Source organism: Parasteatoda tepidariorum, chromosome 3 (assembly GCF_982258835.1).
Source record: "Parasteatoda tepidariorum strain Cologne lab strain chromosome 3, Ptep-v5.0, whole genome shotgun sequence".
Taxonomy (NCBI): Eukaryota; Metazoa; Arthropoda; class Arachnida; order Araneae; family Theridiidae; genus Parasteatoda; species Parasteatoda tepidariorum.
Window position 1 is genome coordinate 34952139 of NC_141757.1, and position 25411 is coordinate 34977549.

General features: G+C 30.0%; 1 protein-coding gene across 2 annotated transcripts in view; it reads left to right on the forward strand.

Moving 5' to 3' along the window:
* LOC107449821 (cell adhesion molecule Dscam1) overlaps positions 1-25411 on the forward strand; it is a 383590-nt gene that overhangs the window by 258902 nt on the left and 99277 nt on the right. For both annotated transcript variants that reach the window (XM_071177996.2, XM_071177997.2), the window contains exon 5: positions 4984-5101. In XM_071177996.2, the coding sequence (XP_071034097.2) occupies positions 4984-5101 (118 nt within the window). The remainder of the gene's footprint in view (positions 1-4983; positions 5102-25411) is intronic.

The window sequence follows — 25411 nt, forward strand, 5'->3', positions numbered from 1 at the left end:
GAATTGCAACAAATTTGAATGCATAATTTCACTTAAATGACAGGTTCCGACAAAAGCCAAATCAACTGTTCGAGAATATCACTTCGTAAAATAAGCTATGATAAGATTTATGGCAATACTTCTCTACAACCTTCCATATATTTTTGTAATTATTTATAACCTTGTTTTTAATGAGTTAACCTTGTGTAAGATAATGTAGTTGACAATTGACGAATTTATATTCAACGTGGTTCGAACGTAAAACCATAAAAATATAAATCAATAGTATAAGAGCTTAGAAAATTTCCAAGTCTTCTCGAAAATCCCACTTTTCACATAAATTGGAATTGCATTCAATTAAAAGATTTCATTTATAATTTTTCTTGTACTTATAGAAAATCTTGTACTTATATTTTACCCAAAGTTAAATCTGAATGCTTTTTAAAAACTAAAACTTTAGCGGAGGAAAGAAATAAACTTTTTAACTTGAAAAAACTAACTACATACATATTTTAAATCTAATTTAAATATAAAGAGGTAGAAAAAGTTACTGCTTCCAATATAGGGTAAAATTACCGGTAAAGTGACTATATGTAATAAATGGTGATTAAACTTTGTCTGCCAAGTCGCCAGCAGTTTACTATTTGTTTGTCGAAAACGCATTTAATACGAAGTTTATTATTGTTTTTTTTTAAATAAATACGAAATTAGGACTATTTTATATTGTTCTAAAGATAACTGTATTTTCCGATTATTTCCTAAAATATTTCATCATTTTAGAAATGAAGCTCATAATGTTTACTATATTTCGAAAAATGTTTCAAAAGAAATGTTTTACATTAGCAATATCAACAGTTTTTTTAATCGTTAAAAAGTTTACATTTTTGAAAATCTTAGCCACATGTTCTAATAAGCGGTCGATCGACCACTGGCATAAAATTTCCTAATTTTGTCTTGTAGTGATCAAAATAGCACGAACTGGTTCCTAATCATCAGAGAAGTAACCAAAAAAAACTGATATTGTTCATCCAGCACAGAATTTCACTTCAGTTTAAAAAGCTTTAGCCTAAACAGAAAATGGAATAGAGGACAAGTACTTTTTGCCAATAATATGTATACAAATTCTCACCGTAGCCATCAGAAAATGATTACAGTTACTTTAACATCAAGCACGGATTTTCAATAGAAATCTTTATTTAATTTTTATCTTATTAAGATTATAATAAATCTTTATTAAGATTTTAACTTCACAAGCACGATGTATGTAGCTGCATGCACAGTTGCATATAAACCTAGTACTAAAATATGATGAAAAAAATTAAAATATATGACTTCCATATATATACAACAAGTACCCGTTCTGTACAATGATACAGAAATAGTTGCTGTACATATTGTTTGCAGCTTGCGTACAGCTTTGATGAAACTATTTTGTCAAATGAAAACTGTCTGACATTCGTAAATTAAAAACAATAAAATAAACAACTACAACAGAGACATTTTGTATTTAAAACTAGTTCATTTCACTTCGCATAGATACGTACTACTACTAATCAAACTGATTCGCCATCTTGAAAAATTTGTTCAGAACAAAGCTCTTATAGTCAAACAAATTATTTATTGATAATTTCATTTCTTGATTTTACACTTTTCCAATTGAATACAGAGAGTCTTATTAAAGCGTTATTTTAAAATAGTTTTAACAGTTCTAAATACGAAACAGCTTTCGCTTTATCTCATCTAAACGTAAGAAAAAAAGTTTGAGCTTTATATTTCCTTCGACAAGAAAAATGTGAAATTGAAGCAGACAAAATCTTGCGTATCATAATGCTACTACATTTTGCCAAAAGCCCTTTGGAGCCTTTTCGTATGATACCCTCAAAAAAAATCCGAAAAGATCTGTTACTGCTGAAGAATTGAATAAAATACATGCATGCGTAAAAGTAAAAGAAACTTCTGGAAGTAAATTTTAACTTTTGAAGCATAACAAGGCTGTAGTTTTGAAACTGAGTCGTCGTCTTTTACTTGCAGTTATTACTTCAGTTCAGTTCGCAACAATAACAATGTTTTTTTGTTCAATCTGAAATTCTTGAGACATTCCGTTAAGAAGATTGGCAGCAACATTTGTTTTTTCCATTTCTTAAACATTTTAAATCTTTCTAAGTTTTAAAAAGGCAGGAAGATACTGAACAACAGGAAATCTTTTTGTTTTATGATATAAAAAGATATAAAAAACTTTTATTTGTTAATTGTTTATCAAAGCACAAATGAAATAAAGATTGCTACAAAGTTATGAGTTAAAAGCGATGAAAATTCATTAGTCCACATTAACCGCTTGAAACCAGCGAAACATTTTCCTGCTCGATATTGGTTTACTTTAATTTTAAATCTTAATAAAAATACTTTTTTTGTAGTAACTGTTACTTAGTGTGGTTATTGGAGTTAACTCTAAGCTTTTCCTTTATTTTTCAAAAATAGTTATATGCATTTTAATCCGCACTTTAAGAATATCTTTATAAAAACTAAATAATTAAAGCTAATATTTTTCTAACTAAGGTCGATCCTGAGTTACGCTTTTCTTAAAGATTCTTTCCAGTTAACGGAACATTGTGCCTTCTTGGAACATCAAAAACAAACGATTAATTGTTGCTGTAGAGTAGAGTGGTAAACATTCCACATCATATAATTTAATGAGCCGACCTGGTGGCCCAGTGGTTAGCGTGCCTGACTGCGAAACCACTGGTCGCGGGTTCGAATCCTGCTCTGGGCATGGATGTTTCTTTTTCTCTCTGTGTTCTATGTCCTTTCTGCTTTGTGTGTGAGTGTGTGAATGTGACTCGCCCTATAAACGGGTTTATGGTTGTGTGACGTGGGCAACGCTGCTCCAACGCCGTGGTTTTGCCACAGGTGCCCACTGGGTAACGAGAAGAGAGTAGCAGTTCTGGCATTTCTGTGTCCAATGGGACAACCCCCAAGTGCCCTCCATTAAAAAAAAAATTATTGTTTCAATCATATTTTTGTTCACTTCTGTATGGTTTTGTTTACAGTAAAAAAATAATACTTATCTGTATTCATAGATTTTTTGTTTCAATTCAATAATATTTATCAAATTAAGACATGACTTAGAATAAGACATGATAAAATAATTAAGACATGAATTTCTGTACATACTTAAAAATATCTAATCTTTTAACCTAGATTTCAGTTTATTTATTCGTAACAAGTATTTCTGCATATTTTCAATTACTTACTTATCACTTATTTCTATTACTTATTTCATTCTGTTATATGATATATTTTACTCTGAACTGATAAAAAATCAATATTGATAATTTACTGAAGAATATTTATGCACTAAAGGTAGGCAACACTTTTATGTATTTATTCTTCTTTCCGTTTAAAGTGATGAATGATTCATGTCACTGATATAAATATGTATTTTATTCAAACAAGAAATAAATTTAAGAACAAGAAAAATAGTGAAAAATTAACACATTTAAATTAATTACTCTACGAAATGTATTTTTATCTTTATCAACACACAAAATTTCTAAGAAAAGCATACAAGTATTTTATAAAATTGAAATAAAACTAATAACTAAACAATTAAAAGTAATTTTACAAATTTAATAAAAAATTACAAAAAAATGAAAACTCGTCTTTTAAAAGTAATTAATAATTTTTTTCTTACACTAAACCCATTTGTTTGGAAAGTGTTGCCATTTTGCTACATTTTTTGAAAAAAGCATCATCCTCTTTAATTTTTAGCATTAGAATGGCAAATCTAATACGTATATTTCTCAATGATTCTGATCTAGTGGTGCTAATACGAAATCTAATTGGTTCCAAAATTTAACTTTAATAATTTATGTAGTTAGTATTTTGTGCAGAAGATGCAGTTATTAAATCGGAAAAATGCTCTTTCGCTTTATACCGATTTGGGCTCTTGACTTTTAGAATATGAGGATTTTGTATATCAATCTAGAAAATAAATACCAAATAATTGAGCCAGGAGAGAGATTGAAAATTACTCTTTTACTCTTATTATTACTCTTATTATTAAGAAAATTACTCTGAATACTCTTTTTCCACAATTATAAAACTCGTTTACTCAAAGATAGTACCTGGCAAAAAATATTGTTTAATAACTATTTATTACATTTTAATATTTAATTCAATAATAATCGAAAAAAATTTTTTACTTGTGCTAACTGCTCTAATTTGAGCGAGATCTCCTGTGATGTGGAAAATCAGGAAGGTACTCTTCTCTGATGTATAAAACTGAGATCTTAGAGCCATTTATAAGATTGTTCGAAGGTATTGCTGGTCACCAGTTTATTTTTATGAATAATATAGATTATTTCTGATTATATTATTTATTAATAGGACAATTATTTTCATGTATTTACGACTGTCACATAGGGCTGTATGGGATTAGAAATTAGAAAGAGATTCAGATAATAGAGTAACCAGCCAGATGTCCAAACTTATATCACGTCTGGGATGCTGTTTGCAGCTCTCTTCTCTTTTCACGGAAGCCTCCAGGGACCAAACATTGCTTTCATGAAGCTTCCTTAGTAATATTTATTGTTTATTACCCCCAGACTTTATAAAATCCCTCGTAAATCGATGAATAGAATGAGATTTTGTTGTGGGACCTGCAATTCCGTCGAAAGTGATATTACCCAATATTAAAACATCCACTAGTGCCATTTTGCTACATTATTCTTGGATAGTTTGTAGAGTTGGACAAAACGAATCATCTGAGTAATTCGAATAACTAATTCGAATCACTTATTAGTTAGGTTTGATGTATATTAATAAAAAACTTCATTTGGTTCATTAAAAAAATTTCATCTTTATCAAGTGACCCCTAGTGTGTTATACCATACTTAAGTATTTCCTCAAGAATATTGTTTATCATAACCTTGTTGATTGGAACGTGTGTTGAAACCTACATTTCACTGGAATACTAATCAGTTTATTTTATATATATATTTGCAGAGCCACATGCTTCCACCTTGCCAAGAGTGACATTTAGTCAAGGACAGGTGAGGACAGAAGAAGGTTCAGCCGCACAGCTGTCCTGCGTCGCACAGGGAAATCCTCCCCCTGCCTACAGGTACAATAATATTTTGTTTCATTTATAATGGGAAAATGTAAATCCGGAATTGTATACAATGCCAAAAACCAACAGACAATGTATGAAGCATATATATCATGAGATTATGATTTGTGTGTATCATTTGATAATAATTTCTTGGTGAAATAAGTAGAATTAGATTTCATTTTAACTCCTTTTAGTTGCTAGAAATGCTTCCCCGGGACCGCACGTTCCAAAAGTATAAATACTAAAGAGTACTTATACACTCACACGCCTAATATGAGATGTAATAAGAGAATTAAGTAGGTAATTAAGTAATGTATAAATTTCATACATTAATAATAATAAAATAGCAGGAATACGTGAGCTGTTCCCCTTGTATACGCTTAGAAAACCAACGTTTCTTTAAGACCAATTGCTTCTTCATAGTCTGTTTTCCTTTTTTCTTTTTTTGCATTCGTGCTCTTTTTACGTTGTTTATCTTTATTTATTCATATGCATACTATTCAATAAAAAAACAAGATAAAATAAATTAGTTTTTAGTATAAATCTACAAGTGAAGATAAATGCCGACAGTCTTACACAAATCAAAGTCTGATATTTTGTATCAAATTCTGAATAAATCATGTAAATTTAAAGCGTAATGTGGCAACGAACATCTAAAATTACCCTAGTAACGATTCAATTATTTGGAAATTGATTATTCGATTAATTACACATATAAGCATATGAATGACTGGTACAGCTGAAGAAGAATATTGTATATTGATATTAATTCTAGATCATGTTTAGGACTGGGCTATAAATCGATGTATCGAGACATATCGATTTAACGCATATATCGCCAAGACGATACAGCGACTTTCATTCAAGGCGATGCATCAGAAATCTGATTTAAGCCGTCGAGTAAAGACACGCAAGGATATAAGAAAACGATATAGCGATATAAGACTCTTCTTTTACGTTCCGATGTCGACTCGCGCTGTGGAAGACGATGTTCGTTTCGTTATGTTGGAATGGCCTCGATTGGTGAGCTGTAGAATCAGAATCAGAGTTTTGAGAACACATATCGTTATATCGCATGTTCCTTTTCGCACCTCTTAGCTTTTTTTTTCTTTGTCGCGACTTTTCTTGTAGATTATTTTCAGTGGCACTAACTTCGTGATCGCCGATGTTACCTTGCTCTGAAGGCAATCTATTACTGAAAAGAATATGTAAAGAAGAGTTTCTTCATTAATTAGATAAGTTTTTTTTTTTAAAAAAACTTCTTTTTATTTTTAAATGTGAAAATTATCGGCAATCTAATTTAGGCGCCCATAAAGAATTGAATTTGTCAGGTTATTTTTTTACTTTCTTTTAATTTATTAAAAACTTTTTGGATGAAACTTCTAATAATTTAATGAGTTTTTATTACTGATTTTAAATTTATAAATCTTGTTGTTTTTATTTTTAGAAATAAAGTTAAAACAAAATTTATTTTTGTCATTTGGATTTAGACATAAGTCAATCAACTTTGTTTATACAAAAAAAATTTGAAAGGTTTGAGTATTTTATTAACTTTTTTAAATCATTTAGCACTTCGTTTTATTAGAGAGTATAATAATTTTTTTTTAAAAATATTCTTTTCATATTATTTGTTAATTATCTAAATATATTATCGAATATCAAATTTTTTTTTTTTTATGAAATTAAATCTTACTTTGTTTTTCGTTCATAATTCGGTCATTATTTAATTTAATTTAATTATTTATCTGAAATGATAAAGTCCCGCAGTTGACTGATCGTTAAGACACGGTTCACTGCAGATCACCGAAGTCAAGCATCACTGGCTGCGGTCAGTGTGCGGGTGAGTGACCACTTCGATCAGTCTGCGTAGGGACCGAGGGTGTGCGGTATTGGTCCTCGTTAAACTGTTCTACCGTAAAGTGCTCGACTTCTCGTGCAGGTCGTCGAACTATCGAAGTGGGGGTGCCATCCCATCTGCAGAGGATCAAAATTGTGATGGCATGTCTTTGGATCATCCTCAGGGATGTTTCCCAGACCGTCGCCAACAGCCCATTGTGCAGCTCTAGTGTGACGTAAATGAACTATAATAACTGAAATGATAATAATAAAAAATAGTGTTTTAAAAGCGTTTTTTTTATCTAAAATTTATTTAGCGCTTTGTTTTAAACATACAAATAATTTTTAACGTTTCATTTAGAAATTGAACATTACGATCGAACTTAATAATTATGTAATTATTTATGCGTAATAGTACAAGAAAATATTAATTTGTAAAAAATGCTTTAAAAAAAATTTTTAACACATTGTTTTACGCGTATTATTAATTTCTAAATAAGCATTTCAATAAATATTTTAAGTAAGATTTGTACATTGTAGTCAATTTATTTAATATCTTTCTTAAGCAAAACATATGTATCTTCAAATTTATAAATTGATTTAAATCAATCTGACTATGAAGTTTTGATAGAAATCTGACTTTCTGTGTCTTACAAGTAAATGAAATTCAAAAATACTACATCGCGATACATCGCTATATCGTGATGCAAAACTGACGATGCATCACGATACATAATTTTTAATATCGCCCAGTCCTAATCATGTTGAATACAATAAGAGTTTAAAAAAGATCTAGTGACAGACGATTCATAGATTATGGTACCTTTTATTTCTGGGACAAAGGAGATGTGATTAGGTAAATTTTCACTGCCCCTTTTTCTTTCAACTAAAATATTTCCTCCATGAATGCGATTTTCTCGCAGTTATTTCTCACAATCTTCAATTATGAAAATAGTATTCAAAATGACAAGCTCATAACTTTTTTTGCAAAAAATCGCGAAAGGAAAATTTTAAGTTTATAATAATAAAAGGGAGAGTTTGTCTGTTTGTATGTATGTGTGCGTCTCTTATAATTCAACTACGCTACTCAATTAATTGATTATTGTTCTATCATCTTGAAATTTGGACAGTAGTTGCAAGGGGCAAATCTAGCCCCCGATATAAAAATTTGTTTGACTTTTTCAATTCGTTCGGTAGAGCATTATGAAAAACAGCATTTTTTCATTGACTTAGTGACATAAACTTCACTGACTCATCGTTGATAAAAATGACACTGCTACAGACGATTTGTTTTCTTTCAAATATTTTAAAATTACATCAGTGATAGTTTATAGCTTAAAGCTCTCATTTAAGATAAGTTTTTAGCAACTTATTTAATTTATTTACTTTTTAATCATTTTGTCAGATAAACTCAATGATCAGCATGAACATGATAGCATTCATGAATTACGCCACTAAATTAGTATTTTTGAAGTTATTTGAAACCACTTGTCTATTTTGTTTATAGTCATGCTTTTAAAACTTGAATCTATAAAATTATATAAATGAAAATCAACTCTAATTGAAATTTAATAAAATAAGTTAAGTATCGAAAAGCAAAATTAATGGAGGAATAGTACTTATTTTTAAAGGGAAAGAGTACTACTATTATTGACGCCAAAGATACTTGATTACATTTATTGTTAGTTAATAATTTAAATAAAAAATAGGGTATGTTCTAAGAAAGAAAATTAAAGGAAAGGATGGTACTTATTCTTTTAGAGAAACCATAAAAGATTTTACAATAGATTGTTGTTATAATATTACTTACTCCAATGATGCTTAATTAATTTTGGTAATCTGTGCAAATTGAAATAAAAAATGAGCTGTGTACTAAAAAGAAAAAATAATAGAAAACCGGCATTAAATCGCTTAAGGAAAACGTAAAAAAATTGCTAAATTATTATTGGCACAAATGATGCATTCAGCTAGTAAGTAGTAAAATGACTTTGGGGCACAATATTTTTTCCCCAATTTTCAGCACTGGATGTTACTATCAGTAACAAATCTTTTCTCAGACTACCAGGATATGGTGAATTTCACAATGAATGGATTTAATTCTAATGATCGGGTTTTCTCAAATTAAGTATCAATCTTAACAATTCAAGGAGTTGACCTGAAATATGCAATGTAATTTAATATACACCGCGAAAAAAAATATGGTCAAAACAACCAGCATATGGTAAAATGTGCCGTGTTTCTAGCTCTATAGAAACACCAAAAATCTCGGTATTTTTGTTAACGATTTTGCTAAAATTAACAATAAAATATGGTTTCGTAATATGAGGTAAAATTTGATAATTTTACTCTTATACCTTAGACCATGAATTTTCTTTGGGTATAATACCTTAGAACCATTTATTAGGTTAAACTTAATTTTTCAGTTTTCTATTTTTTACCAATTGTGTAGTAAAAAGAACTATAATTTTTATAACTAGAATTTTCGGTAAATCGTTACCATATAACGGAAAAATTACCAAGTGAATAGGTTATTTACCATATATTTTAGCTTTAAAACCAAAATTTGTCTTAGAAAAGAAAGCGGAAGCACGGTAAAATAGGACAATTTTACCAGATTTTTTTCAGCATGTATATAATATATATTTATACTATCAATTCGAACTTTTTTAATGTGATATCTATCTCGCTGGAAATGCTATGTGTAAATCCTGTTAAATAATGGAGAAAAAAAATTGAGTCAAAGTATTAATTCGGAACTGATGCAACACAACTTAAAAATTACTTCGAAAACTTTACAGAATATGTTTGTTCAGAAACACTGAGATGTTTTTTTAGGTGCATCTTAGAAATTCTAGGAAATTTTCATCCTGAGCCATTATATTGTGCAAATTTATTTAAACGTTATTAAAGTTTAAAATTCTATTATGTGTCCTTGAAATATAGTAGTACTGTGGCGTAACTACCACTATAAATATTAAATACCAATTCACTAGTATATAAGACATGTTAACTTGATTCCATCATGAGGTACCTTTTGATAGATGAAGGTTGGCATAGTCTAAGACTAAACTCCCCACAGTACCATGTCGACTAGTTTTACCCTTCAATGTGGCACCCTTTTAAAATTACAGCAACTGGAATGATATTTCATTTCAACAATTTCTGCTCATTGGTGGCAGAGGCCGGCAAGAATTGACCACAATGCGTCATCAGTGGTAGATGGATCATGAGTTGCCCTTGAGCTAACCATGGCATGATTTTTGTGTTTTCCTCTCCATGTGACGCAAATGCAAGTTAGTTTCATCAAAAAGTCTTCCATGAATTCTAATTTGCCCCCGCCTGATCCTGAAGTTGCATTGTCTTCTGAGTTGAACTCAAACTTACAAGGCTTCGAACTAGAACTTTGATAGTCATCAACTCAACATTGGGTCTGTTGTTCAACAATAGATATAAAATGAAATTATTCTTTTAAATAGCGTATAAATTTCAACTCCCACGAGTGGTTATGTGAGTAGTTGCGAACGTGTGCTCCTATAGGATTTTTTAAATTATTTTTTTGTATGCCTGATTTATTCTCTCATTTTGGTTTAAATTTTTAAATCGTCCCGTATATTTGGAAAAAAATCCCATACTACTTTAAACTACGTGAAACACTCAAAACTTCTTTACCATGTCACTCTCTGTAATTCAATTTTGAAGTTAATCTAGGGGAAAAAAGTCTTTAATACATATCGATGATTTAAAGTTTTCTTATACACTGAATTTCATTGTTTGAATAAAATTAGCTGCATTGAAAAGAGAAATTCAGTGGCAAGGTACTGATAATCACCAGACTATGCTAATGGACAAAAATGTATCCATCATACATTTTAATTAGTTTGTGAGAAGAACCATTCCTCTAGTTAATACCCACTTAATCCTGAAAGATTAAATGATATAGGGTATGCTAATTTAGTTAAAAATTTATCTAGGAAGCTTAAAATAAAAACTCACCGCAATTCACTTGATTCCACTTTTAAGGTATGAGTGATCTCATTGGTGATTAAAGCTTAAATCCAGGATAAATTACAGTGCGGAGCGTATATCCTCAGCATAAACTTGATTCATAAATTTAAGAAAAAAAGATAAATATTTAATAAGCAGACAGGGAGCTTAATTGAATTATAAAATATGAAACGGAGTAAGCAATCTAATTTTAAAACTTTTGTTCTGTGAGTAAAAAACTCTTAAAAGGTTAAGGACGCGACTAAAAATTGTATTGAGTGCTATTTTCCCAATGTTTAAATATGAATTTAGTTTGAAAAATTATTATGAAATCATTTGATAAAATGACTGCCTCTATGTTTTTTAAATGATTTACACTAATATTTATGTATATGTTTGTTGATGATTTCACTTCATATTAATAAGCAGCATTCAAATTCTCCTTTTAAAAGAAAACGAATTGCATTAGGTTATCTTTATTTGGTAGGTTTAATGTACTTTTATATAAAAGAGAAATATCGATAGTTATTTAATAACGTTTTTTGAAGCTTTTTGAAGGCACAGTTTAAATGCCTTACATTTGAAGCAAAACTGTAATTTTTAAAACGTTATGCTATGCGTCGTAAAGAATTATAGGCGTTTTGAAACTAGGAAATGACTTTGTTTTAAAGATTATTTTATTTTATAACCATCATTGAGCATTCGACCCAATTTGTGTTTCCGATTACCAGTGTTCAATTCTGTAGTTTTGTAGTTTTGAACCCAACCCGGAAGACAAGGAAACTACTGGACCAAGTATTGGGAAAAATTTGCCCTCGTGGAGGACAGGTTGATAGAACTAATCCTCAGTTAAGTTACATGGAGAAGAAAACCACAAAAAACTTTCACGGTTATCCTGATGGAAAGAGGATTCTAACCCATGACCTGTTTACCACTGATGATATGTTACGTTAACGATGTAATCGGTGCGAGCCGGATGTGGAATTCGTATCTACCAACTATCCCTGGGATTCGAAAACGGAACAGCTCATTGGGAGGCAAGTGCTTTATCTCCTGAGCATTTAAAAATTATTAAACTTTTTAAATAAATCTCCACTATGGCGACTTTTTTCCACCTAGATACATTAAATTATAGAAATAAATATTATAGATATAATATATAGATATATACAGAGAGAGAGAGATTGATAAGTAGATAAATATTATTAAAATTAAAGTATACTTCTAATTTTTCGTACAGTCATATGAGCCCATCAGTGATAATGCAGCCTTTAATCGCTTTTTTAAATATTTAAGAAATTAAATTCCAATGACTTTCATTTTTTTTAAAAATATATTGGCTTCTTATCCTATTTACTCTTTGCACCATTCACGTAGAGGAAGTTGATTAAAGATAGAATTTACTTGTTCCGTTGTTGTTGTTGTGGCTTATCCTCCAAATGCCTGACGAAATCAGACAAGGTTCATCAGACCGTTAACCCTAATAAAATCGAGGATCAAAAGGGGGTATGAGTATATGTCTTCTCTGGAAAGTCCCAAATAGTCCAGGATATAGTTCGGGAGAAGCCTGCTCAGTTTGACATTTGGAGCAGACCTCGAAGATTCTCCTGCCTTTGAAAAACGAGAGACATTTTATGTGACCACTTGCTAATCTGGAAATTGCGGTTTTAGGAGCCATGTCGCAATTGAGGGCTAATGAAGAACCTGGCTCTTTGCCTGCATACCAGTGATGGCAGGGAGAAATCTTCCACCCCTTCGATATTTCAGAATTAACTATAGATTGATGTTCTAAAAAGGTAAGTGTTGAAGAGAAAGGATTAGCGTGGTAACAGCCCTCCTTGGCCAGTCCATCCACCTGGTCATTGCCCTTTGTGTGGGATGGGATCCACTGAAAATAAACATCGTGGAATTTTGAAATGAATTTCCTGCCTTGTCGTGCCGGTGAGGCTTTCATTTACCAATGACCCTGAAGGCTATGCCGGCGGAAGCTTGCTACCGGTAGGGTCTCCCAAACCGGACAGGCCGAAGGGTAGATGTCAGGCGAAAAGGAACACCAACACGAGTCAAGACAGACTTCTACCTATATGGTGCTCAGATCCCCGGATCAACAGAAGTTGCATCTCACCTCCTCCTTATGACTTCGTTATGACTTGTTCCAACAGTCGTGAACAACTGTTCATTATTCGATAAAAAAAAGTGTTATTTTATATGAAAACAGAGAATTCGACATTGAGCCTATCATTGCTTTCAATAACATAAAAAGCTTAAGTTTGCAGTCCGAGTAATTTTTAAATTAAATGACTGACGATTTCCTTTAACAATAATACTGCTAGTCTATTGATGTATTTAAACATCTGGGGCAGCAAGAGAAATGAGCACGGAGCGATCAGATTACGATAGCTGTCGTAAGTAGCATTATCAAGCGCTAGATAGTTTATCTCCAGTAATTAATGTTTTAATTTAAATAGAAACTATATTAATTATGTGAAAAAATTATATGAATTCAATTATAACAGTGCACGTACATTGTATTGAAAATTAATCAGCTATAAATCAGAAAAAAAACATATTAAATTATTTCAGTTAAAAAAATCTATAACAATTGTTACATTCAAAAGTGCAATTTAAGTATAAATAATAAGAAGTATAATTTTTTTATAGATGTACAAAAATGCTGAAGCTGTTAAATTATCGTAGATATCTTAAAATATTATATATATTTAAGCGCTGTTTGTTTCATGAACTGTTGCCTATAATTATAAAATAATACAATTCATAAAGCTGCAGGCTTTAGAATTTACTGGTAATTTTACAAAGTGGTTTATTTACTTAATTTCTGCATTACTTGGGTTTAAATCCCTTTTAATGGTGTCCTTTTATCAATCGAAAATTGGAAAATAAAACAAATGTGATGCTGTAATTTTTTTCCCCTAATGAAATGATGTAATCGTTTTTTTAAAGTGTAATACTCTTAATTTTGCAGTCTTATGTTAACTCTCTGGCAGCAATTCCTTTTTTTGCCATTTATAAATTACAGTCACAAATTGATTACAATTAACAGGAAATTCGCATCATTACGAAAATGTTAATGAAGTTCCTAACAGGTTTTAAACTTTGAATTTTTGTCAACTTTGAACTTAATTTTACGCAGTAACTCCTCGTCTATTCATATTTTTTATTCAAATTGTCAGATTTATCCATTTTTTTTATTCCATTCAGATCATAATATATGCATATGTAGATATTTATCATCGTGATTTACTTATCCTTTCGTGTTATGAATTATATTGTGATGCAAAATTTGTTTATGTAAAGGGAAATACGGCTGCCGACTTAAGAAAAACTATTATCATGACAAATATTCAGTGTATTGATGCCCCTTCATACCCTGTGTGTGCATTTCTCCAGAGCAATTTATAAATTTGATTTATGAATTCTTTGTATACTTGAAGATGGGAATCAACTGGTAGTGATAAATGATACTTCTTTTGAACTTTTGAGATTCAAGGTCGAATAATAAATTGATTTACGATTTTTAATTACACTTATTATCGTGAATCAACAGTAACATGAAATTCATTTCCTAATGAAACCGATGACTTAAAGTGTATAAATATTTTTTTTTTTTTTTGCATTATGAGAGCACAATTTCAGTTCGCTATCTTTTTAAGCATCTGCTTTATTTCTCTCACGTGAAACTTCTGATAGCCGAATAATAATTACTTTTGATGCGGTATAGCAATAAAGAAAACGAAGGAAATAAAAATATGACCACCGAAGCCGACGTTCTCAGGGGGTACCGGCCTCGGAAGCCATAAAGCAAAACCTTTTCTATTGAGAGAGAGGCAAAATTAAATGCCAAAAGTAACTCTTTCAGTACCCCGAAGGTTTTGTATAAGTCCAGATTGAAGAATACTAGATTTTTTTTTTAACAGGGCGCAATTCAAGTCTTAACTGAGCAGCCCCAGTTAAGCATTATATTATTTGTTACGTAATCTTCTCTTTTACTTCTCTTTTTTTTAATCTGCGTATTTTAATAGAGGGCGTTGTTTTCTTTTGTTTTAAGTGTTTCCTTTGCATTTAGTTTGCTTGTGAAATCGCTGTTTGACAGGTTTAAGGTGAGTTTTTATTTTCTCAAGTTTTTGTTTGAATTTCTTTTCTGAATTGGTTTTGTGTATTTCATGCATTTTTACTTGGACTTATACAAAACTTTCTGGGTACTGAGAGAGTTACTTTTGGCATTTAATTTTGCCTCTCTCTCAATAGAAAAGGTTTACTGAATAACTGAAACTCAACTCCAAATATGTTAATTAATAAGTGCAGATGATATTTTAAGTTACGAAATCGGACACAAAATGGTAATTTCTCTGAATAAACATACTTTTTTGACGGATTCTGATTTCTGACCCCCGAAATATAGGGAGTAACCGCAATCTGAGAAATATGGTCCCAATAGTTTAGTCAAAAAAGCACTCCAAAGTTTGGACTCCTTAATATTAATTTTTAATTTTTGCGTATTTTGCTATATCTCGATAACTTTTTTTGGGAATCGAAACATTTTTGCACACAATTATAAAATTTCTTGATCCAAAGATGACTAATGTTCAACTCCGTAGCCTTGTAATTTTGAACCTAATCCAGAAGACAAGAGAACTCCTGGATCGAGTATTGGGAGAAATTTGCCTTCGTGGAGGACTTTTTGATGGAGCTAATCCGCATTTGTGTTACATGGAGAGGAAGACCACGAGAACCTCCAACGGCTAACCTGACGGCAAGGGAACTCTTACCCATGATCCGTCTACCACTGAGAATATTTCACGTCAGTACTGTGGTCGGTGCAAGCCGGATGCGAAATTCGTATCCGAGCCATTAAGATTGAGTCCTAGAACGTAAATTCCGATCATTAGATCAAAAGTTATTCAGAGTGTTCCGTTTTTAATTTTACGCAATGTACGTTTCATCATCCGTTAGAATTTTCGAAATTATGTGGTGGCCACCATCATTTGGCGATTTAAGGATTTTTTTACTAATTCTGGCACGCGCCTATTTTTTGTCCTCAGTTAAGTTATTAAGGAACCTTAAGTCAAAAAAAAAATTTCATACGTAAATAATTTTATGCATCTTAATAATCTTAGTGAATAATTTTATGTATGGCCATGCGATATTAAGTATCTTCTGTATCATTTGGTCGGTAAAGCAATAATCATCGCTTAGCATATTTCGTACGACAGACACGTTATCCGGGATTACTGATGACGATGGCCTTCCTGTGTGTGTGTAAATACCTTGAGAATTCATCTTGAAGAGAATTGTGACCTCGGTGAAATTCTGTAAACCACGTTAATACAATAGCAGCAGATAAACATTTATTTCCAAAAGCTAATTGTAGCCATTGAAAGCATTCTTCTTGATTTAATCCCACTTTAAAATCATTGAAAATCATGGCACGATACTGTTCTCGCGTCAGCTCCATTTTCTCTTCGATTTTAAAATTTTTTTTAAGCTAAACAACTTGATGCCAATGAACGTTTGTGTGCTTTGTTAAAATCGTTTTTAATTTACAATTAAACCATTTTTTTTTTTTACTACTTCTTGTCTGCGCATATCTCAAACATTTCAGAGAGCCCATTCTATTTTAATATTATGAAATGATGTTTCGTATTTTTATCATACATATTTTTTGACGTATACCAAGTTTGTACTCCAAACCATTATCGCGACCGTCTCTTTTTCAGGTATATTTTAATAAAAAAGAACCACATAAATTACCGTAACGAATAATTTTTGATTTTATTTCATTTTTGCTTTTTTATGAGGTAATAAATACCTTGAGAATAAAAGAAATATATTTTAAGATATAAATTTTTATTTTGAATTTTATGATCTGTATCAGACTATTTCTGAGAAAGATATTCTTTGAGGAAAGCATTTCAACAGTTACTTAGATTGATACTTTGGAAATACTTCAGCATAAATACTGATTTAACTTTATTTCACAATTTAAATTTTTTATAAAACACATACTTTTCGAATAATGCCTCCACCAATACTATTTCCTTTCAAAAGATTATTTTTGTACCCGAATTTTAAAAACGTACGACTTCAATGCAGAAAAACGTATATTTTATTTTGTTCATTTTTTTTAAATCGCTCAAAAAGTATTTTCTGACAAATTCAACACGTTGGCTTTGTTCCAAATGACGTTTGAATCCTGTTTTCTCTCGCCGAGTTTTTTTTTTTTTTTTTTTTCAATTTACTCTCAGAAAACGATCAAAGTACCATTTTACGAGCAAAAGTCGAACAATAGTTGAAAGAAAGTGAAAAATAAATATTTAAAGCCTTTTCTTTCCAATGTATTGGTGCTCAAAAATTTATAGCGAAAAAGTATTTTTTTGACTTTCTCCTTTTTACATTATAAGTAAATAATCGACATTTCAAGGAGCAGTATTTTTGAAATATAGCTCCTATCTTATTTGTAGTGGAGTAAAATAACGCAAAAAAAGAGAGACTGTTTACGAATAATAATTTATTTAATTTTGATAAAAAATTGCGTTACCCATTATTCATAGTTTTACCTATTGCAAAACATTTTTTTCTTCATTTTTCTCATTAATTAAGCGAAGATAGTGTCCACATAAATTACTTGAGATGATGCATTTTTAGAAAATTATAATCCCTTAAGTAATCATAACACATTTTAAGTAATAATAACAAGTATATTCTTACGTAAAAAACTGATGAAAAAATCAGTTTGAAGACAAATAATCAAAGTCAAATTTGGAAAAGCATTGAAACTTTATAAGCTCAAAATGTTTTTACATTTGTAAAAAGGTAGATAATTATAATTAAATTTAAATAGAAAAGTAAATTGAAAACGATCACATAGAAACATAAATGCAATAAGGACTTCATTTGAATCTTATATTATAGCTTTTACATGCATTTTTTTCCGAACGGGGGCACAGGTACTCGAAAAATATTCCTTTAGTTCTGTTAAACAGTTATTCACAGAATAGCTACCCCATGAACGCAAACAGGGTGTACATGATGAAGTCCTGTATTGCTTTCATGCTACTTTTGATGTATTTTAATTTACTTTTCTTCTTTAATTTAATTATAATTCTCAAACTTTTTTATTAATTCGTACTTCCTGCATTTTAAATACTCTTGCATTAATATATGTTTCCTTCATAGTTAAATATATCGTTATTCACTCATTGTTTTTGAGAATATTGAACTCATGCTGTCGTTTACAGTTACTGCAACTTTTTAAGACGATTAAAAGTCAAACCACGTACGTCCTAACATTCTTATAAATCACGAACACTTTTCGACCTAATAAAGCTGATAGAATGGTTCAACTTAAAGAGAGACACGGTACTGTGAATGCAACAAATTTTCACTTTTTTTAAGACATGCTACATTTCTTTTATTTTTGTGTTCTCATGTTACAAGATAATGATATTTATAGTATTATGCTCTTTGCAAAAGCATCACAAGTTGACAAAATTCCTCTCTTCATTCTTCACTCTCTCCGTTGCCATGGTTTTTGAAAATGGTGCTATTTTCCCACTGCAGTGAGTTTCAGTAAAAAAATTTAAAAATACTTGTGTGGGAAAAAGCAAAACGTGCAAAACCAAGAAAACTGAGAGGGTAAATATGTGGAGAATGGGAAAATCGTGGAACCTTGTGTGGCCCTTTTCTATTTATAAAAAAAAAAGGAAAATAATTTGAGTTTGCGTGATAAAGGGTTAAAGTAAAAAATAGCTACATTAAGCACAAGTTTTAATGTTGGGTAATCATGTTAAATAAAAGATATTGTTATAAATTAAAAGATTTCAAACCAGATATTTTGAAACAAAATTTCTGGAATAATGTGTCAAAAGTAGTACAACGAAGCAAAGCTTCTAAATTCAATTACATCGTTTAATTGATAATATTCAAGCATTAATTTCGAATTTATTTTTATAGTTTAATCATGTCAGTAAAATACATTTTCTTTTGGATATAGCAAAAATAATGCAATAGAATTAATTCAGAATAATTTTTCAATATGAAATGATTGTAAATTATAGAAACAATTCTATGTAAATTGGATTATTTTTATTCTAAATTATGCTGTAGGAGTAGAATTAATGTATGAATATATTTTATAAGGTTATTTCTAGAAAATATTCCAATTTTCAGAAGAAAATTTGAATGATTACACATTAATAACAGGCAAATATCATTTTTAAAAAAGTGTTTGCATTTATAGAATTATCTATTAAGTAGGTAAATTTAGTTTTACACTATATTTATAATTTTACAAAGCCCTCTATTTTAAATCGGTTAAAAACAATTAAACCCACTGGGGGCTTAGCAAATGGGCAAAATTGGGAGAATGTTTTTCCCCAATACACTAATTACCTATCTCATAACATGAAAAAATCCGGTTTTGCTAGATTCGGGAAAGATAGCTGATTAAATTACGACTTTTACTATGTAGAACTTACATGTCGATAACTTTTAAAGCTACTTTTTCTAAATATTTAAAATTTTAGTCACAAATTCCAAGTTCAAGTTTATACGAAAGAACTAATAATACATTCCATTTATTACAATTGAATTGTTTTATCTTAAGAGAGTTTTTAAATTATAATTTTAGTATCTAAATTAAAAACGGAAAAAAAAAACACTATTATTGTCGAATACATTTTAAAATATCTTTTATACCACGTAATAAAAGGTGCACACACAATGTAAATGGTATTTGCTGATTAAAGTATGGAAATACGTAAAGTAGTATCGGCTTAACGGCAATTTCAAATACGCAAATTAAATATAATTAAAACTTAAAGCAGCATAAATTGTGCAAAAGATTCCATTACTTTCGAATATATTTTAAAATTTCTTTTCTAAAGCGTAATAAAATGTGCACACAACGTAAATGACACAATATATTTGCTGATTAAAGTACGAAAATAACTACAGTATTATTAGCTTAAAAGCAATTTAAAATATGCACATTAAAAAAAGTACAATTTGAATTTTCGTATTTTCGAAATAAAGTCTACTTACAATCCAATATGTCTTATACACATTCTCATAAAATAACTTTAAGTTGAAAAATGCATCTCCAGTTTCAATTTTATAAATTTCATATCTTCAACAATAGAAACTGTCATTTTGCGTTATGAAAAGCAATTTAAATTGCTCCTCTCTGTGTTTGTGAGGATGCATTTATACGTTTCTGTTTCTTTTTTTTTTCTTCCTTTTTGTGCGAAGAATTTCAAATTGCATGCATATCGGGAATGAAAGGGATTTCACCCCTTCCCTTATATTCATGCCTTAAAAGCGTTTTACTCGGTTTTCATAAAATGTAAACACGGTGAATTGTATCTCGTTTTCTCTGAATATGTAATTTTGTTTTTTCTCTGGCAAAACGAAAACTCAAAAGTATTTGTTGATTTGTTGCGTTAAAAGAAAACATTGGAGTTGAATTTTTCGCTCTTTGATAAAGACTATATAGAAAAACTATAATAAACAAAAACTGTGTTGCATTACAGTGGATTACAGAATTTTCAAGAATATTTTATGCAAAGTTATTTGAAGCGAATTCAATCCTGAATTCAATATATTTTTGTTTCAGTGTATGATTATGAATAAATGATTAGTTCCCACTGAGTAAATTACAAATATTATTTTAAAGTTGTTTGATTTTCTGCTTTTCAGATATCATTTCAAAGCACGACGCTGAAAGTAAATAACATTTTAAAAAATGAAATTCTGATATAAAAATTAAAAAAGATTTATCTTTGTTTCAAACTAATTGTCTAAACACCTTTTTATATGTGATATCGCATAATCTCTTCATATAAAAATAATTGTAAGCAATGTCACCATTGCTGTTTTGATTTTCACCTTAACCTCCCTCGCTGCATATCTTCGGATTTCATGGGGCAACTTATCCGCAGAGATGCATTTTTAGCTCTTTTCTCGTTTATCTTTTCATCTTGATTTTTCTGAGATGCACAGTTGTTTATTCAGAACTAGATTAACAAATGGCGAATTTATATTTCTGCAAAATATGCAAACATGTTTTGCTGTAATTTGCGCCCTCTTTTTAACTTGTGCTGCTTATTGCTTAAAAAAAAAGGAAAAAAGACTAACATTGGCGAAAAGTTTTGCAAGGAAACATGAACTTTGTGTGAAAAGATTGCGAGGCAGGATTTTTCCTCGGAACTTGCTTCGAATTGTAAGCAAGGTTTATTATTCTAAACTTCATTTCTAATACATGCTTGAAAGTATTTTACATATTTTCATCAGTCAATACGTTTTCCTTTGTAATTCATACTATAAACCCTAGTTTAACTAGATTAATTTTCAAAATTTGACTTCCTCATGATTTTTCTTCAGTTTTAATTTTTCTATAACCTATTTCATGATCTAATTATATATTAAAAAAATTACAAAATCATTCCTATATCGCTCATGGGCTGCAATAGCGGCACATCTCAAAAAAGTAAGTTTTAAGATAAGTGGGTTGTAAGTTTTCATTGCTGAGCAAAATTAATAAGAAATGCTTTAGCTTGATTAAAGAAAGATTACATTCAAGTTGAATTACGAGTTGTGCTAGTATTGCTGTTGAAAAAATTTGTATTTTCATATTTTACACCTGTTCTTAGTCCAAAACGAGTGTGTTTCTTGATTTGTGCCACTATTGCAGCCCATGAGCGATGTTTTAACTCTAAGTTTATAATTAAAAATATTTATACGTAGATTTGAACTCGAAAGTATTTTAACTCTAAGTATAAGTAGATTCGAAACATGTAATAAAAGTTATTACATTTTTAAACACATTTTGATAATAAATAAAAAGAAAATTACTCAGTGTTAATGTCAGAATTTTTTTGACGTGCAAAATATTATGAGGGATATATAATCAGGGTTATATTATCAGGGGAATAGAAAAATCAACATCGCATAATCAGTCCCTGAACTATTAAACCCTTAATCATCTATTAAATTTGTAATAAAAACTATCCGGCTGTCCATTCTGCAGCATGCAGAAGTGTTACAGTTTGACCTGTTGAATATGCTTTTTATTCATGAACTTTGCATGAGATTCGAATTCTAAATTCCAATTGTAAGTGCTCCTTTTATTGCTTTAAAAAATGAATTCTCATGCATTGTTGTCTAATATTTTATTTATATCTCTTGGGATCTTTATTATAAACTTATTTATTCAATATCTCGCTTGAGTTGATGTCTAAAGAAGCAAACAATAAAAGAAAAGGAGAGAGATATAACATCTTTATATTTATATTGATAGTTTTAAAAATACGAAAAGCTTAATTTAGGAATTCGAGAAAGATAGAAATTGTTTAATATATGAGTTAATTTAATTTTATGAGGTTATTATTACATATTATTAACGTTAAAATGACTTTGGAATTTTTTAGGTTTTCTTCGGTTCTGTTCGATTATTTATATTTGGTAAAGATCTATAAGATATTCTCTGTATAACGAACACAACCCCTCATATGTGTATAACAAAGCAATAATTCTTTTATCATTCTATTGTTTCCTCAAAAACTTTCTTTAAAACAATAAAATACAAGTTATATCAACATTTTGGGTAATAAAATATAAGAAGAGAGAAAACGCATCGTCGATCTATGAAGCCATTCAAAACATATTAACCCACTGGCGGTTTAGAAAATGGGCAAAATTAGGAAGAATGTTTCTCCCCTATACACTATTCCCCTATCTATCAACATGTTAAAACCTTTTTTGCTCTGTTCCCTTACCGTCAGGCTAACCGTGGGAAATTCTCGTGATCTTCCTCTTCATATAACGCAAAGGCGGGTTAGCTCCATCAAGAAGTCCTCCACAAAGGCAAATTTCTCCCAATACTCGATCCAGGAGTTCCCCTGTCTTCTGGATTGGGTTCAAAATTACAAGGCTACGGAGCTGAACATTAGTAGTTGTAAACCCATAAAATTGGGTTGACTGTTCAACAACGGTTATATTATATTATATTATATTATATTATATTATATTATATTATATTATATTATATTATATTATATTATATTATATCATATCATATCATATCATATCATATCATATCATATCATATCATATCATATTATATTATATTATATTATATTATATTATATTATATTATATTATATTATATTATATTATATTATATTATATTATATTATATTATATTATATTATATTATGAGGAGAAAACTGCAGGTTATAATACGATTTTTACGTACAGAAACATCAGTGGGTTAAAGAAAGCCTAATTTGTAAAATTTGTTTAATTCCTCTTACTTTCAGAACTAACGAACATCTTGCCAAAAATAAGCATTTATTCTAAAACACTGCATAAAATTTTTAAAATACGAAAAAACAACTCAATCGAAATATATTCACCTCTTCTCGATTTCCTTAAAATCATGCAACCAGGCACAATAAAACTTTCGCCTTTATGGTAAATGGTAGAAAAACGTTGTAGATTGACTGGATAGGTAATGGTAAGTGACCGTCAAAAAGTGTTCAAGTCACTCACCGTAAAAATACTTTTTTGACCATAAAGCTTTCATAACTATAAAAATACAGGTCTAGCCGCAAATTTTTTTCTAGTAAAATATTTGTCTACTGCTCTTAAATCAAAATTATGTAAATTCAGGCCTTGACGTTATTCGAAAATCAGTAGATTTATTTAATTTATTTCGTCGAATCTAGGGACGCCATTGACAGAATTATATATTTCGTTATAATTATGCATAATTGTTTTCGTCAAAGGTGGGAGCTGGCTGTACGGTCAATCGTACAGTTTTGCTGGAGATAGTCATAATAACGGATACTGGCATTTTATCTTATAGAAGAGAGCTTGCCATACAAATTGAAGGCTAATTCATCGAATTTTATCGAAATTTCTGAGAGTACAAACTTCTAATTTTATAAATATTTAAATAAAGAGAAGTATATAAGAATTTTATGGGGATGAAAAGAATGTGAAGAAAGTGTGAATTTAGCAATTCCTTTCTTAATTGAAATTTATAGTTAAAATGTAATAATGATACTAACGTACCTCATATTAAAGCACATAAAATTGGCAAAGAATCCGTTGCTTAAATTTCGAGTTTCTAATTGTTGAGGAATGGAATATGCCCGAGGCTTATAAGTTTTAATTAATCTTTGCAAACCCTTCAGGAACTTTCACTAATTTACTGAATTCGAAGCGTCTACCTAGATGCCTCCACTCTTAACAAACTCTATGCTGTATTATAAAACACTTTAAATTGCTCTTTTTCTCCACCATGATTCACATTAGTTGAGCACACTCTAGTAGCAGAATCTCCATTTCAATCCTGATTACACTTTACGAACCATCAGTCTCTTTAGTTGGCAAGGCAGGACGCGCACTCGAAAATTAATTTCACGGAGCCATACTAATTTAGCTTATTCAGTTAAAAGATCGTCCTCTCAGCCACATTGCTGCTCAACTCACCTCTGCGGTTTATCTGACAGCCCCGTACTCTTGTTTATTAATAACTGACCCAGCGGTTTGTAAATGCGACATCGAGGTGTTTACCTCGTCATTAAGGAACTCGTAATTGGAGTAACGGATATTAAAATTTTCGGGAAGGAGTTTCGTTAAGTTCGTTTAAAACAGTTTCGTGCAACTACTGGCAATAGCTTTATTTGACCGTTTGTTTCAAATTGAATTTTGAGAAAAGTGCATTGCGGAATCGAAGTAATATTTCTGAACGCTTAACTTGTTAAGGAAGATTTATAGAAAGCGTTATCCATTATAATCATAATTAAAGTTGTATATCACAAGATTCATTTAAAAAATTTAATGAAAAATACCGGTAAATAGTAAATGTCTTTTAAATACGCTTGCAATTTTTATCTATTTCCGCAAACAATTATCCACTATACTAAGCGAAAATTCATTGAAGTGTTATATTTAGAATTCTAAAGCCATATTTTTGAAAGTAGCTATATTCCATGGGGAAAAATAGCCATTTTTTCATTAAGAAGCTTGTTTTTGTTGGGTTAAAAGTTAACATCTTCAAATACAATGCTAGACTGAATTCATCAACCATAATTCAAATTTTATCTTAACATTTTAAGAAGTTTATCATAATGTTTTGCTTTGACAGTTATTATCGTAAATACTAAGCATATATTTCCTACTATAAAATTATACTAAGTATAAATTTGCTTTTGTAAATTTATACTAAGTGAAGAAAAGTCATTTTATTATTTGAACGTTACATACACACATTTCAGTCTGAGAAAAACAACGTTTTTTGATTATTTATTTCAATATAAATCTATTTTCTCCAACTAGATTGAATAAAACCAGATCCTTACGGACTTATAAAAAATGCTTAATTAATCTTTCAAAAATTTAGTTTCTCATAGTAAATATTCATTTTTGGAAGATGAAGGCTAATTTATCATTCAAATCAAAAATTAAAAAAAAAAAACA